General features: G+C 36.8%; 1 protein-coding gene across 6 annotated transcripts; it reads left to right on the forward strand.

The window, feature by feature from the left end:
• The first annotated feature begins 5,902 nt into the window (after window positions 1–5,902).
• On the forward strand, window positions 5,903–12,543 carry LOC113700143 (methylmalonate-semialdehyde dehydrogenase [acylating], mitochondrial-like). 6 transcript variants are annotated; one of them, XM_072057730.1, is made up of 9 exons: window positions 5,903–6,528; window positions 7,227–7,524; window positions 8,236–8,286; window positions 9,739–9,816; window positions 9,955–9,987; window positions 10,093–10,139; window positions 10,475–10,545; window positions 11,005–11,095; window positions 11,211–12,543. In XM_072057730.1, the coding sequence occupies exons 2-7, from the start codon at window positions 7,363–7,365 to the stop codon at window positions 10,512–10,514; spliced, it is 411 nt and encodes a 136-aa protein (XP_071913831.1). In that variant the 5' UTR covers window positions 5,903–6,528; window positions 7,227–7,362; the 3' UTR covers window positions 10,515–10,545; window positions 11,005–11,095; window positions 11,211–12,543. The 6 variants fall into 6 exon arrangements, with proteins under 6 accessions (XP_071913831.1, XP_027076448.1, XP_071913829.1 ...); XM_072057728.1 differs by lacking the exon at window positions 5,903–6,528 and having other exon boundaries at window positions 7,426–7,766; window positions 8,470–9,816; window positions 10,096–10,139; XM_072057729.1 differs by lacking the exon at window positions 5,903–6,528 and having other exon boundaries at window positions 7,426–7,766; window positions 9,698–9,816; window positions 10,096–10,139.
• The last annotated feature ends 540 nt before the right edge of the window (window positions 12,544–13,083 follow it).

The raw sequence follows: 13,083 nt of genomic DNA on the forward strand, positions 1-13,083 counted from the left end.
GTCTTGGTGAGGTGGGAGTTCAAGGGTTCAAATCTTGTCTTTCACCAATTATCACAATATGTGGTTTCTCTAAAAAATTCATACGGATGATCCGATGATAGTTTAATCTCAATCGGTCCTTCGTAGGCTCAGTTGGATCACTTCTTTATATTAGGATAGAGTAGGATAAAATAAATAAAGTGACGATGACAAAAAACCATCGGTGCCCTATAGTTTCAATTGGGTCTCCCCTTATATTAAAATAGAGTGGGATAATATAGATAAAGCGATGACGACAAAAAAATAAAAATAAAAAACTGGATAGTAGAGTTTATCATTTCCTGCCGGTCCTTCACAAGGTTGCTTTTCCTTGGACTTGCTCGAGTTTTCCTGCGTATAGCATTAACAATAATCTGGCCGTCAGAATGCATCGCGAGCTTATCAATTTTGAATGTCAGAGCCAAAAGCAGTCCTGCTCCAATCGCACAAGACTCGGCCACGAAGTCACAATCTGCATATTGATGTTCCCTATTAGCTGTTTCATTCTCTCTAAGACTGGCCGTGCTACACACAGCTAATGCTTACTTGCAGGGATCCAAATGCAGCAATTTGTGTAACAACAATTGCAGAAATATTATTGTTTTCTTGGGAAAGATAACAAATTGTTTATTTGTATATGTAGGTGTGTTTTTAAATATTATGAGAACTTTTATCTTTCTTCGTCTAAATAAGGAAAAAAATATTAGTGCCTTTAACTTCTAAATATGAGCGTATTCTTATATTTAAGTCTAATTTTTCCCCCCTAAAAAAAGAAAAAACAATGATATATTGTAATAGTCAGTACCCATCGCTTAAAAGTGAAGAAACTTAATTATGGTTGGCAAAAATACCCTAACCCTACAACCCGTCTGCTAATTTGAGAGATTGGGTTGGGTCAATTGAGTGTTGGACTAGTTAGGTGTAAGGATGACAACGCGAGCCCCTGCACCGCGGGGGTAGAAATGGGGCGGGGGCGGGGGCAAAATATTTCCCCCCGCCTTAAAACAGGGCGAGGAGTGGGGCAACATACACCTGCCCCATCCCCTGTCCCGTCCCCCGCATACAATTAAAAAATATATATATATATATAATACAACCTCAAATTTTCAAAATTGCACTCTTATTTACAAGTACAATGTTAGGTAGTGTCAATGGCCGTCGCAACAACTGAAGAAATTTCTTGGACCATTGTTGATTTGTTTCCAACGCCCCCTCCCCAAGACTAAGCTATCCAATTCCAATCCGTTTTGCTCCTAACCCATTTTTATTTTGACCGGTTTTCTTCCTCCGCACTGAATGTAACTTGACTTGTTGTGTTTTATTTCCATCTTGACAACTTTTTAATCTTATTTAACATTGTTTACAATTGTATTATTGTAAGTAAACATTTATGATAAGTTGATTTCTTCCCCGCAGGGGAAACAGGACGGGGGCGGGGTGAGGGGCAAGGGGCGGGGGGTGGGGCGGGAGACGGGGGGGGGGAGTTATTTGACAATGGGGCAGGGGTCCCCCCTGCCCCGCCCCACCCTACCCCATTGCCACCCCCTAGTTAGGTGTTGAGTGAAAAAACCCAAATGAATTCTCGGCAGTTTGGGTTGTTAGTTGGGTACCTATTAATTTTTAGTTTTGTCCAGCTATCAAAATAAAAAACAAACTCCAAAACTTGTAAGCGGCATTGATTTGGTCAAATAATTTTATCTTCTCAAAATTTTGATAGGTAAAATCGATCTAATTTTATGGAGTTACAAACTTGGAACAATGAAAACACAAGAAAGATATGATTCCCCAGTGACTGCTACTAATTAATTATTTATCACCACTTACTAAATACCATCCAAAGAAATAATCCACCTGCAGACACCAAAACCCGGCCAGATGAATAATTAAGTAGTTCGTGTAATATAAAAAATATACATATATATATATATATATATATATTTCAGTTCTTGCGCTTGTTTTTTGACGGAATAATTTTTGTCTTATAATATGCTTGATGTGTATTGAAATTAAGGTGGATAAAAACGAGTCATGATGATGCTCACTGCCCCGCTAATTAAATGTTCTGGGCTTCGAAACCGTGTACGTGGGTCTGATTGCGTGCGTGATTGGAGGTTTCTTCTTTCACTTTTCCTCTCTTTTGTTTGTTTGGTGAAAAGGGAGCTTAAGTTCTCAATCTCTTCCCATAATTGATTTCATTACTTTCTCAATGGATCACGAATTAATGACGCACATCCCCGCCAAGGACATGATGAAATTGGTAGCCATCCATCAATTTGTTTGCATGCTGCATCAATAATCCTAATGTATGTGTGAGCTAAGTCAATTGTCATTGAGTTCAAGAAATGAGCTACTTACCAGCAGAATTGAACTATTTTAGCAAACCAGAATAGCAGAGAGCATGCATGTGCAAGAAAAGTAGGAATGGTGACAAGACTAGGATGCAATAGAAAGAGGCCATGATAATGTCGACGTACATATTAAGATTAGGAAGAGAGAGAAGCGTGATAATTATGTCGACATATTAAGACTAGGATGCAGCTGTAGAAAGAGATACATTATAACCAATTTGATCAGAAGAATAATACTATTATATACTCGTAAAAAACATTATTAGTATTTTAGTTCTAGAGATGTTTGTTTCCTTTCTTCACTCACGTTCATTCGATAATTAACTGGATCTTCAGAAAGTATAGCTAGGCTCATTAATTAACTACATCTTAATTAAAGATAGATCCTCTTCCTAGCTATTTCTGGCGGAACAAACTTAAATTCATTAATTTGTCTCTTAGCTTCACTATTAAATTTCATAAGCCTTGTTGAAGAACATCTTGGCATATATATAAGGTCGGACCATGTTCAGCTCATGAATGCCAACATTCTTTAATTTACGCATAGATATTAATGTGACCCCAGTTTTCTTAAATGCAACATTATCTGTCAATTTTGATTCTTTTAACACTTCTTTTTTTTTTTTTGTTTTGCAAAGAAAGAAACGAGAACAAGAAGATGCATTCGATTCATCAAAAGTATTTACAAGTCACCATTTATACATGTCCTTTTGTAGCCAAGGCAAAAGAAGATAGTGAGGGGGGCTAACAAAAACCATATCTACGTCCTACCATATATATCAAAAGGCAGTTCCAATGCGTGCATGCATGCATGCATGATAATACGTCTACTGCAAAGTTACGTTCTCTTGGCGGAAATTCCAGATGGCAACTGGGTAGTAAACCAACCGCTTTGGGTTGTTGGCCAACACCAAGTTTTTAAGGTTTTGAGGGGTGAGAGTTTAAGGTTCAAATCTTACCTTTTATTAATTGCCACAATATATGATTTCGCTAAAAATTCAAAATTCATACGAGTGGTTCGATGGTAGTTTAAATCATATCGGTTCCGTAAGTTCAGTTAGGTCTCTTCCTTATATTAGGATAAAGTAGGATAATATAGATAAAGTGACGATAACAAAAAATAAATAAATTTGGATAGTGGAGTTTATCATTTCCTCGCAGTCCTTCACAAGGTTGTTTTTGCTCGAGTTTTCCTTTTTTTTCTATCGAGAGATAGAAACACACACATTTAATTAGATTAGAAACGCTCAGGAGACACATCCAATTAAATTAGAAACACTCAGGAGATTAACGGTTAAAGGACCAGTTAACAGTAATTTAAGGGACCAGTTTTCCTGCATATAGCATTAGCAATAATCTGGCCGCCAGAATGCATGATGAGCTCATCGATTTTGAATCTCACAGCCAAAAGCAGCCCTTCTGTAATCGCACGCAACTTGGCCACGAAGTCACAATCTGCAAATTGGATTAAAAAAAGGGTTAATCACATTTAATTCCCTTAAAGTATATCCCATTTCTCAGTTTATTGTCTAACTTTTAATTTTACTCACTTAACCTTTTATAAGACAAAATTACCCTTGCATTATTTTGACTTTTTATTTACCTTGTTTTCCTTTCTTTCCTTTCTTTTTCTCTTTCTTTTTTTATTTAATTCTTTATCTTTTCCACAAAATTCTTCACCTTAATGATTGAAATTAAAAAAAGAGAAATTACAGAGATCTATCTTCTTCTTAAATGATTAAAAAAAATATTCAAATTACTTTCCTAAAATACAATTTTTTTAGCCTTTCAATTCTTTTAATTTTGGATTTTCTTCTTTCCTTTCTAGTTTTTCATTTTATTCTCAAGAAAATATAAGATGAAATTGTTTTCCTTTCTTTTATTTCTTTTTCTTTTTCTTCTATCTCTCATCGTTTCCAATAGAAAATTCCATTTGTACGAAAATTTTTATTTGAATTTGTAATTGCATATTTCTAGGTGAAAGTTTAAAAGGCATCAAAAACTAATTTTGATTTTTTATATGATGTCACGTGTCACAAATTTCAATTGATGATTATTAATCAGGTCACAATTTCATCTTAAGATTATTATACATGATGTGTATACCATCTTAAGATTATTATACATGATGTGAGACATATACATGACAAGGTCTATTCCATGTCTCATGATGTGAGACACATACACGACAAGGTCTATTCCATGTCTCATATGGATTTCTCTTCCAATTAACAATACTTCAATTCTAAAATTCTCAAGAGAAACGTAACCACTAAGAACCAAATGCCCATTAGACATGCATTTATCCCAGGTGTTGAGTGAGTTTCAAAATTTGAGATAAAGTACAACAACGATACATCTTAAGCCAACAAAAAAAAAAAAAAACAATTTGAACTTAGCGACAACTTGAATCCATTACCTAAATTTGATTGCGGAAATAAAATAGAAGAGACCTTGGTAGAAGTAGGATCTGAAGTGATTGGACAGAATTCTTATACCTTTACCTGCAGTAACAACTAACAAGAAAACAATGAAATACTCAGCAATTATTACAAGAAAAGCATGGTTTAAAGATCAATGACGGGGAGGAGAATAAGAATAATATTAAGTAGTAGTACAAAAGTAACAATTTTGAATAACTTAAAGCAGTGCTAGTTAAAGATCACCTAATTTCAAAGATTCAGAAAAGAAGGTTGAAGCAAGAAAAGGACAAAGCAAAAATAACAAAACATAAAAAGGACCAAGCGTGCAAGTAGAGAATCTATTGAGTTATCCCAACTTTTTTGTCCCCAGAAAACGATCAGCCACCGCCCCCTGGAGCTGGAATTGGATCTCAAGTTTGTAGTCTCTTGAGATATTGACAAAACTTCAATCCTATTTAATATCTCAACAGCTTTTCTTTTAAAAATCCAAAGCCAAAAGAAAAAAAAAACGATAATGATTGGTTCCATTACGTGTGCTAAAACCACTTGAGGTGAGGGATGCAATCATCTGGACCTGTAAAAAGAAAACAGAAATCCCTCTCAATGCAAGTCCATCTGCATGAACAAGGAGTTGAATGAGCCAATACAAGTTGGCTCAGTTGGCAAAGACAGGTCATTTCTTCATAAAAGATCGTGTGTTTGAATCCTGTTGTCGATGTGAGGGCTGTGTTAATGGGTAATCTGTAAATATCTCTATAAGCGACCTATGGTCCCGGAAGCTTGTCCTAATCCACGATAGTGATTGGAACTGAACTCACTCTTTTTTACCAAAAAGAAAAAAAGGCTGAATGAACATATTAGAAATAAAATTACTATTGATTGACTACATAATTCAAAGGGTGAACGCAGAGCTGATTGTAAGATAGACAACAGCACTTTAATTTTAGAGCTTCAAAAGAAACGCAATACCGAGACCCAAATGTGTGTTGAAAATTCCTGGGTAGTCCAGCCCAACCATCCTTCAATAACAATACGTCTAGATTATTAACAAACCCAAAACCATCGGGCCACCATTTCACCCCAAATTATTAATAATATTAATGATATGGCCATATCCACGAAATAAAGAACAAAAAATTAAACAAACCATGCTCCAACCTACAAAAACATTTTGCTTATGCAACTACTGTTGCATCTTCGTTTAAAACACAGCAATAACAATGAGATGGGGAGTTGTAAAGCATGAATAATAGCTTAATTAGCCCTTCTGATATGAGAAAAAGATGAAGTACTTGTTAGTTGTATGTTGCTACTAGAAACTTTTGCTAGGCTTCGGGATTGAGAACAACAACAGAAGATTGCTAGTTTAAAATTCTATTCCAACAGAAGAGAATAGGCAACTGAGCGAGAAAAAGAACAAGTATGCAATGCATGAAGCTTCTCTGGTTCTCATCTATTCCTTCACAGCTGTATAAACCACTAGATTCTGAGCCCGATAACCCATTGAAATTTAACCCCAAAGTTCAACTTCTGCGTAGCTCAAAACCCTGTAATGCCGCAAAAACTGATGAAAATGAAAATGGCCAGAATTCAGTAAAGACTCTACCTTTACCTTCCCATGTGAAACCCATCACAAGCACATCAAACCCATTTGTGAAGCATTGTTTAAAGCTTCGCCAGAGCTCTTCTTATCGCCACTCCCATGGCTCAGTTATTCTGGTGGGCTCTACTCCTATAAGGTCTCTTCGCTTTCTATCTCTGTATCGCTAAATTCCTGTTTTCTTGAACATTTGTTAATCTTGGTTCATTATGAATTAAGATGTATGTACTGGAATGGGGTTTTGCTAATTGTGTTTCTACAGGATTTTGTTTCTTGTTTTTGATATGCCTTGTGAGTGTTTGTACCAATGCTTGTGTTAGTGTGTGACAGTTTGTGGTTTGCATTGGGATGGTCAGCAAAGTGGTGAAATTTTAGTGATTGCAGTTAACAATTTAAGATTAATGATTTTACTGACTATTGCAGATGTCTCTCTAAGTGAGGAAAATCCTGGCAGAGATATCATTCTGCAATTCTACTGCTGTGTAATGCCGTGAGGAATCAATTAGTTCATAGATATTTATTTTCTATGATCAAAGCTGTGACTTGGGAATCTAGTGAAAAGTAAAGGAATCAATGTTAATGCAACTTGAGTGGAAAACAACTCCAATTTTAGGGAAAAGATGAGGAAACCAGTTTTGTGCAGGGCTTGAGAGATAAATAGGAGGCTTTAGGTGGAGGTGTGAATAATAGTTCAAGTAGAACTCCGGTTAAACATGATAATGAATGCTTACTGCATGCTCAAAAGATCATCATTGATGCCTCATGCTTAGCTCTTTTTCCTCTGATATTGTTATTTCTACTGCAGAGTATTTACGTGATTGTTATAAACTTTTGCAGGGAGCTATACAGATTTCAAAACAAAATTGAAGATGGACTTGCTGCAATAGAATGCTTACTTGTGCTTGATAACACTAATGTTCCTGAATACTTGAATAATCAGTCAATTTGACATGTCAATGTTGGTTCACTGGTGATGAAGAAAGTTTCTGGGCTGCAATCAACTGATTCCATTGACATGGTTGCGCTAATAAAAATTCCCTCAACATTTCATAGCATTGGTAGTTATCTGAAAGAAGAAGATTGTCATAAATGGTTCCCATCTCCTTATCAGATATTAGTCCTAGATGGAGTTCAGGTTATTCTCCTAACAATTACCGTTCTTACCATTTCTATTTGTTCATTTTTTTCTTGGTGAAAGAAATCCTTCCAGATCACCCTTTTCATGTTGGATTCAGGTCATCAATAGTCTCCTAGTTTTGAAGTTATATTACACCCCAAATTCGTTCTAATCAGAGAATTCAAAGCACCAGTGTCAACAGCCTACACGAAGGGGATGCAGATGATGTGCCCATCTTGCTCGCTTAATTTTTTTAAAAGGTTTACCAAAACATCGATTCTTTGTCTGGTACTATCTTGCACCAGTAAAGTCAATCTGCCAATTGATCTTAGTAAGAAAACCAAATTGCAAAACCTAGATACCCGTGTAAAAGAAAACCCCGGACCATCTTGATCCAGTAAGCCTTTAGCATTTTGAGTTATAAATGCTACAATAATAGTCACTTACTGCTTCAGAAGAAAGACAAGCCAAACTATCTTGGATCTAGATTATTTCAGTTTTCAACCGAACTTATTTCAATGTCATAGTGTCATTTAAGCTCCTGGGGTCCTTACCAATGGACAGTGCTTATGGTAGGAAATGCAAATAACATAATTGGAAGTTTCAGATCTTGAATGAATTTTGGGGAAACCAATTATAATTCAGCCTACCAATAGTTCTTGCTGCTTGTGTACTAGCTCCTTTTGGATGGTCTGCGAATCACAAGCTCATGATGACTGTTCATTGCAGGACCCTGCTAATCTTGACATGCTTCTTAGGTCAGCTATGGCCTTTAGATGGGTAAGGAAGATTGTACCTTTTTAGTTTTTAAGTGCTTCTGGCCTTCCTTTCTTGTAATATAATCATGAAAATGAAATCTGCATCTAGCGCTTGTCATGATGTCTTGTAGAATGTTTGTCTCTGGTTAAAAGTAGCTTTTGAGGGCATGATGCTTATTAACCTAATGACCTTTTGTTCGTCAAGGTTTCATCTTTGTGACAAGCCCAAGCTGTTTATGAACAAAAGTAGTCCCTCTACTGCAGAAGTTGTTGCCGTGATAAGTTGTGTCGTGCATTGATCCAGAACTGAACTTCCTTTCAGTATTCTTATCTCTCTTTGGTCTGGAGAGAATTAAAAGAAACTGATTTAATTGCTGATTTCAATAGGATGGTGTGTTCTTACTTTCTGACTGTTGTGACCCATTCAATGATAAAGCCTTACGAGCAAGTGGAGGAGCCTCCTTTCAGCTTCCTGTAGTGTCTGGTGGTTGGACACGTTTAGATGCTCTAAGAAGAGTTTTTCACATGAAGATTGTGCCTGTCAGTTCCTATAACTTCAATCTAATTTGAATAAAAAGTGCCAACAGGGTCATTTATCCCATGGGTTAGTTTTGCATAATAATAGGGGGATAGATGATAATGGAAGTTGCTATTAGTGGTCAATAAGCACTATTAAGTCACGCAACCAGTAAGGATGTCAACATCTGCTCAGTTCATCCAGTAATAGTAGCTAGGGGTCAGCTACTAGATTGGTTGTCATGTATCAGAAATGGATATTTTTCGCTTATAGTTGTGGTAAAGGTTTATAAAGGAAGAATGATAAGAAGATGCTGACTACTACCGCACGAGAGGATTAGTAGCCGGTGATGGCTGAGGTATGGTAAAACAATAGAAATTGTTCTTTAGACAACTTAATGTGCATTTTTGACCTACAAAATTGAAAATTGAAAATTGCAATTGCAACATAAATAATTGTTGATTCATATATTATGGCTTAGCTACTTAAGTAAACCGTGATACATAATTGAAGACACATCAAATTTTGCAGCTGAACGACTTGGAAAAGGGCTGGGGATGTCGGGTAATCTGCTGTTCTTTTCAATTTTCTGGGGAATTCTGTGCTTGTTGGAGCTTTAAAAAGATCGGAAATCATGGCCAGATGACTTCCATGTTAGGAAGTGAAGTTTGTATTGAGTTGTATTCAAAATCGTGGTTAATATCTATCATGAGTTTGTTTTCTGCACCTTACTCTATCGATTCTACCAGTTCATTCAGTTGGCATTATTTGCATTCTTCTCATTATAGGTACCCTTAAGCTCTTTTGTCTCATGTACACAGTAAGAAACTTTTTTTTGGATGCTGTTAAACCTGATTAAGGAATTTTTTATATGCACTCTAAACTCTTGTATTCTATTTTTCCATGAAAAGTTTAGGTGGTTGTGGAAACCTGCAAGAACTGACCTTGCTTTTGTAGATTCCTAGATATGAGCAAGGTAACTTTTTGGGCCCTACTATATTGTGTGATGTTGCAACCAACATGGAGTGCTACAAGGTACACTTCACTTTTCTCATACTTGTCTGGTCAATGCAATTAATAGGTGGTGATATTCTCTGATCATGATGGTCATATCCTCTGGAACAAGAATCAAAGAACTTGCAAATTACTGATGTAATGTAATTTTTTGAACAGGAGGAAATGTTTGGGCCAGTTCTTTGTATGCAGGTAATTCTAGTTATAGTTGAGTTTATATTATTGAATGTTGATAGTCCATTTTTCCATAATAATTTCCTGAGCAGGATTTACTAATCATATTATCTGTTTCGCTAGCAGGCTAACAGATTTGAAGAAGCCATTGCCATTGTGAATAGAAACAGGTTATTCTTCTGAATTCTGATATACTTGATCTTCAAACAGTTATTTAAATACACTATGTTGACACTATTTTTTACCATCATTTATTTCTAAAAATACAGGACTGAGCATACTTGCCCCAAGAAGTAATATAGAAATTTCTTAGAACGTTGAAATGAGCATGTACTTGTGCCTCCTCTCTATCTATCTCTCATCTCTTGCCATCTGTCTGGTTTAAAATGGAGCTACCTCACTTCATTGTCAAAATTTGCCCTTATCAAAAAATTTCTGTTCACAAAGCCAAGTTACTAAAGTTCCTTATGTCTTATTTCTACTCTTTTATTGTCCTTTCTCATAGGCATGTGAATGGAGCTTCCATCTTTAGGGGTCGCAGCTAGGAAGTTCCAGAATGATGTTGAGTCTGGGCTGGTGAGCTGATCCTTTTTATTTTATGTAACCAAGAACTGCTTTAGCTTTTCTAAGGCCAAATTCTTTATGTGGAGCTGTCTTGACTGTGCTATCTACTTGAATTGGCTTGAATGGAAAAGTTATTCTGCGTTAAAGTGGGGAAGTAGGAAACTACTTATTGTATCATCAACCAAGACCTGGAAGTTAGACATTTAGTATAAGACGACATCTTGTATATTTTCTTCACTGACATATAAGTTTGTTCAGGTTAGCTACCATCAGATACTTTGACTAAGTTGGGTAGCAATTACGAAATGTGCATTTTAATGTTAAATATTCGTTTTAAGTAGGATTGGGGAAATTTTCATGTCAACTTGGTTTTCATTGATTTGTCACCAAGTCATCTATTTTGTTTTAGTTAAGCGAATAGCCAAGTATTGACTCAAACCGAGATTTTAATAAGAGTGTGGAATCCATCAGGTTGGAATAAACGTGGCTGTCCCAATTCCTTTGCCATTTTCGTCGGTCAATGGTTCAAAAGCATCTTTTTCTGGTGATCTCAATTTCTGTGGTATGTCACAGTTTTCTCTTATCTTGGACAAACCCAGACATATCTTTTGCACCCTTTCCCATCCCAACTCCACATCGGAGTACAAAGTTAAATTAAATTATATTGACAATCTCAGGAAAGGCTGGATTGCAGTTTTACACACAGATAAAAGCAGTAGCACAGCAATGGAAGGACTTGCCAACCAGAAGGGTATCATTACCTCATCCTCCAACATCTGAGACAGAAATCAGTTCTTGAGGGACATTCTTATCACAGCCACTTTCATCTGAGAGTGATATACCTAGCAGAGAAGTGTCACCAGCTATGCCTCTAGCTTTGGAGAATGATCTGCCGACTGAAAACTTATACCTGCCATTGCCCCCAAGTGAAGGGGATGTATCAAACGCGGAAGTATTGCCTTCTACTCCACCGACAAGAGAGCCGGAATTACCCAAGCAAGAAGGGGCATTGGCCATGTCTTTGATATCTGAAAGGGATTCAGTTAACCTGAAAGTGTCATTGCTGATGCCTCTAGCGGCTGAGATTGATGCTGCTGGGCAAAGTGAATCATCGTCCTTGTGTTCGGTATCTGAGCGGACATATCCATGTCAAACCTCTCAATGGGGTGATCCACTTCCCCTGATATCACAAAGCACTGAAACTACTCCATCAACTGCTAAGAAGGTTTATATGGCTCCAAATTCTCAGAGGATTGACACATTAGCTCCTGGAATCCAAAGGACAGATACTGTGGACGCTTCAGATTCTGAGAGATTGTACTTTCCTGTGACTTGTAGTAGTGAGATAAACCCAATATCTCTTAGGAATGACAGTGTTAGTCCAATGTCTCTCAGGCATGATATTCAGATGACAGACATAAATGTGCGTCCTGCTTCTGAGATGGTTTATATGCCAGTAATGTCTGAGCACAAAGAAAGTGTTGGTCCAACCTCACAAAGGACTGGTGTACTCCATTTGAAACCAGACAAGATGTACATGGCGTCTCATAGGAGAGATGGTATGGGTATGATGCCTCTAATGGCCAAGGCATCAGTTCCTCCAGCTTCTGGGAGTTTGTACATGTCTACATCTTGCTCAAATGTGATGGCTTCAACGTCTGACAAGATGAGCGTACCTACAGAGATTCAGCATGACGGTATATCATCAAAATCTGAGAGGTTATTCATGCCTGCAAGTTCTCAGGGCATATATGCCGAAAACCAAATAATGTCAGCACATAATTATCGTGGCCAAATAACACCACAAACTCATCCTTCCTCTCAGTCATTATAGGATGCAACTCTTCCTTATAATTCTAATGCAGAAAGATACAACTTTTCTCTAGCATGGTTATAGATTTAGCCTTTTCTCGCTTACATTTTGATTTCAAGACATTGACCCTCAAGAGTAATAACCTTGTACTCCTGCTCGTCAGTTCAATAAATGCCAGAAATCTATACTATTTTGCATACTCTATTCTTCTGCTCAGGCGTCTACTCCAACTCCACCATTATCTCTGCAAGATGTGGTTGTATGTTGTTCTTTTGTCATTACTGGATCAAGTATTTCAGTATGGTATTAAAGTTGTTTATGCTTAAAAGTTGGTCTTTTAGGAAATTGCTGAGCATTTCTCCCCTGGAAGAAAGCAGCAGAAAAGATTTTGTCATCTATCTCAGAATCAAATCATTTACCAGTTCTTGGCCTTGCGATTGACCCGTCGTGTTTTTTTTTCTCTATCAATTTTAAGCTCGTCGTTAAAGAGGGATAGTATCCGTGTGTTTTTTTCATTATTAATTTCGTGATGTTGGTTGGTAGATGATTTGACTGAAAATATTTGTAAAACTGTATTGTTTCGTTCTGCAAGTCAAAGGTAAATTAACACAGTGCAATAAGGCATAGGTGTGTTTTTTGATACTAAATTTGACAAAATTGGAGGAGTTGTGGCTTGAACTTTAATCACCTCATATGGTCAGTAGATAGCGTCATGGCAACCAAATTAAGATCGCTTT

The sequence above is a fragment of the Coffea arabica genome, chromosome 7c (genome assembly GCF_036785885.1).
Source record: "Coffea arabica cultivar ET-39 chromosome 7c, Coffea Arabica ET-39 HiFi, whole genome shotgun sequence".
Taxonomy (NCBI): Eukaryota; Viridiplantae; Streptophyta; class Magnoliopsida; order Gentianales; family Rubiaceae; genus Coffea; species Coffea arabica.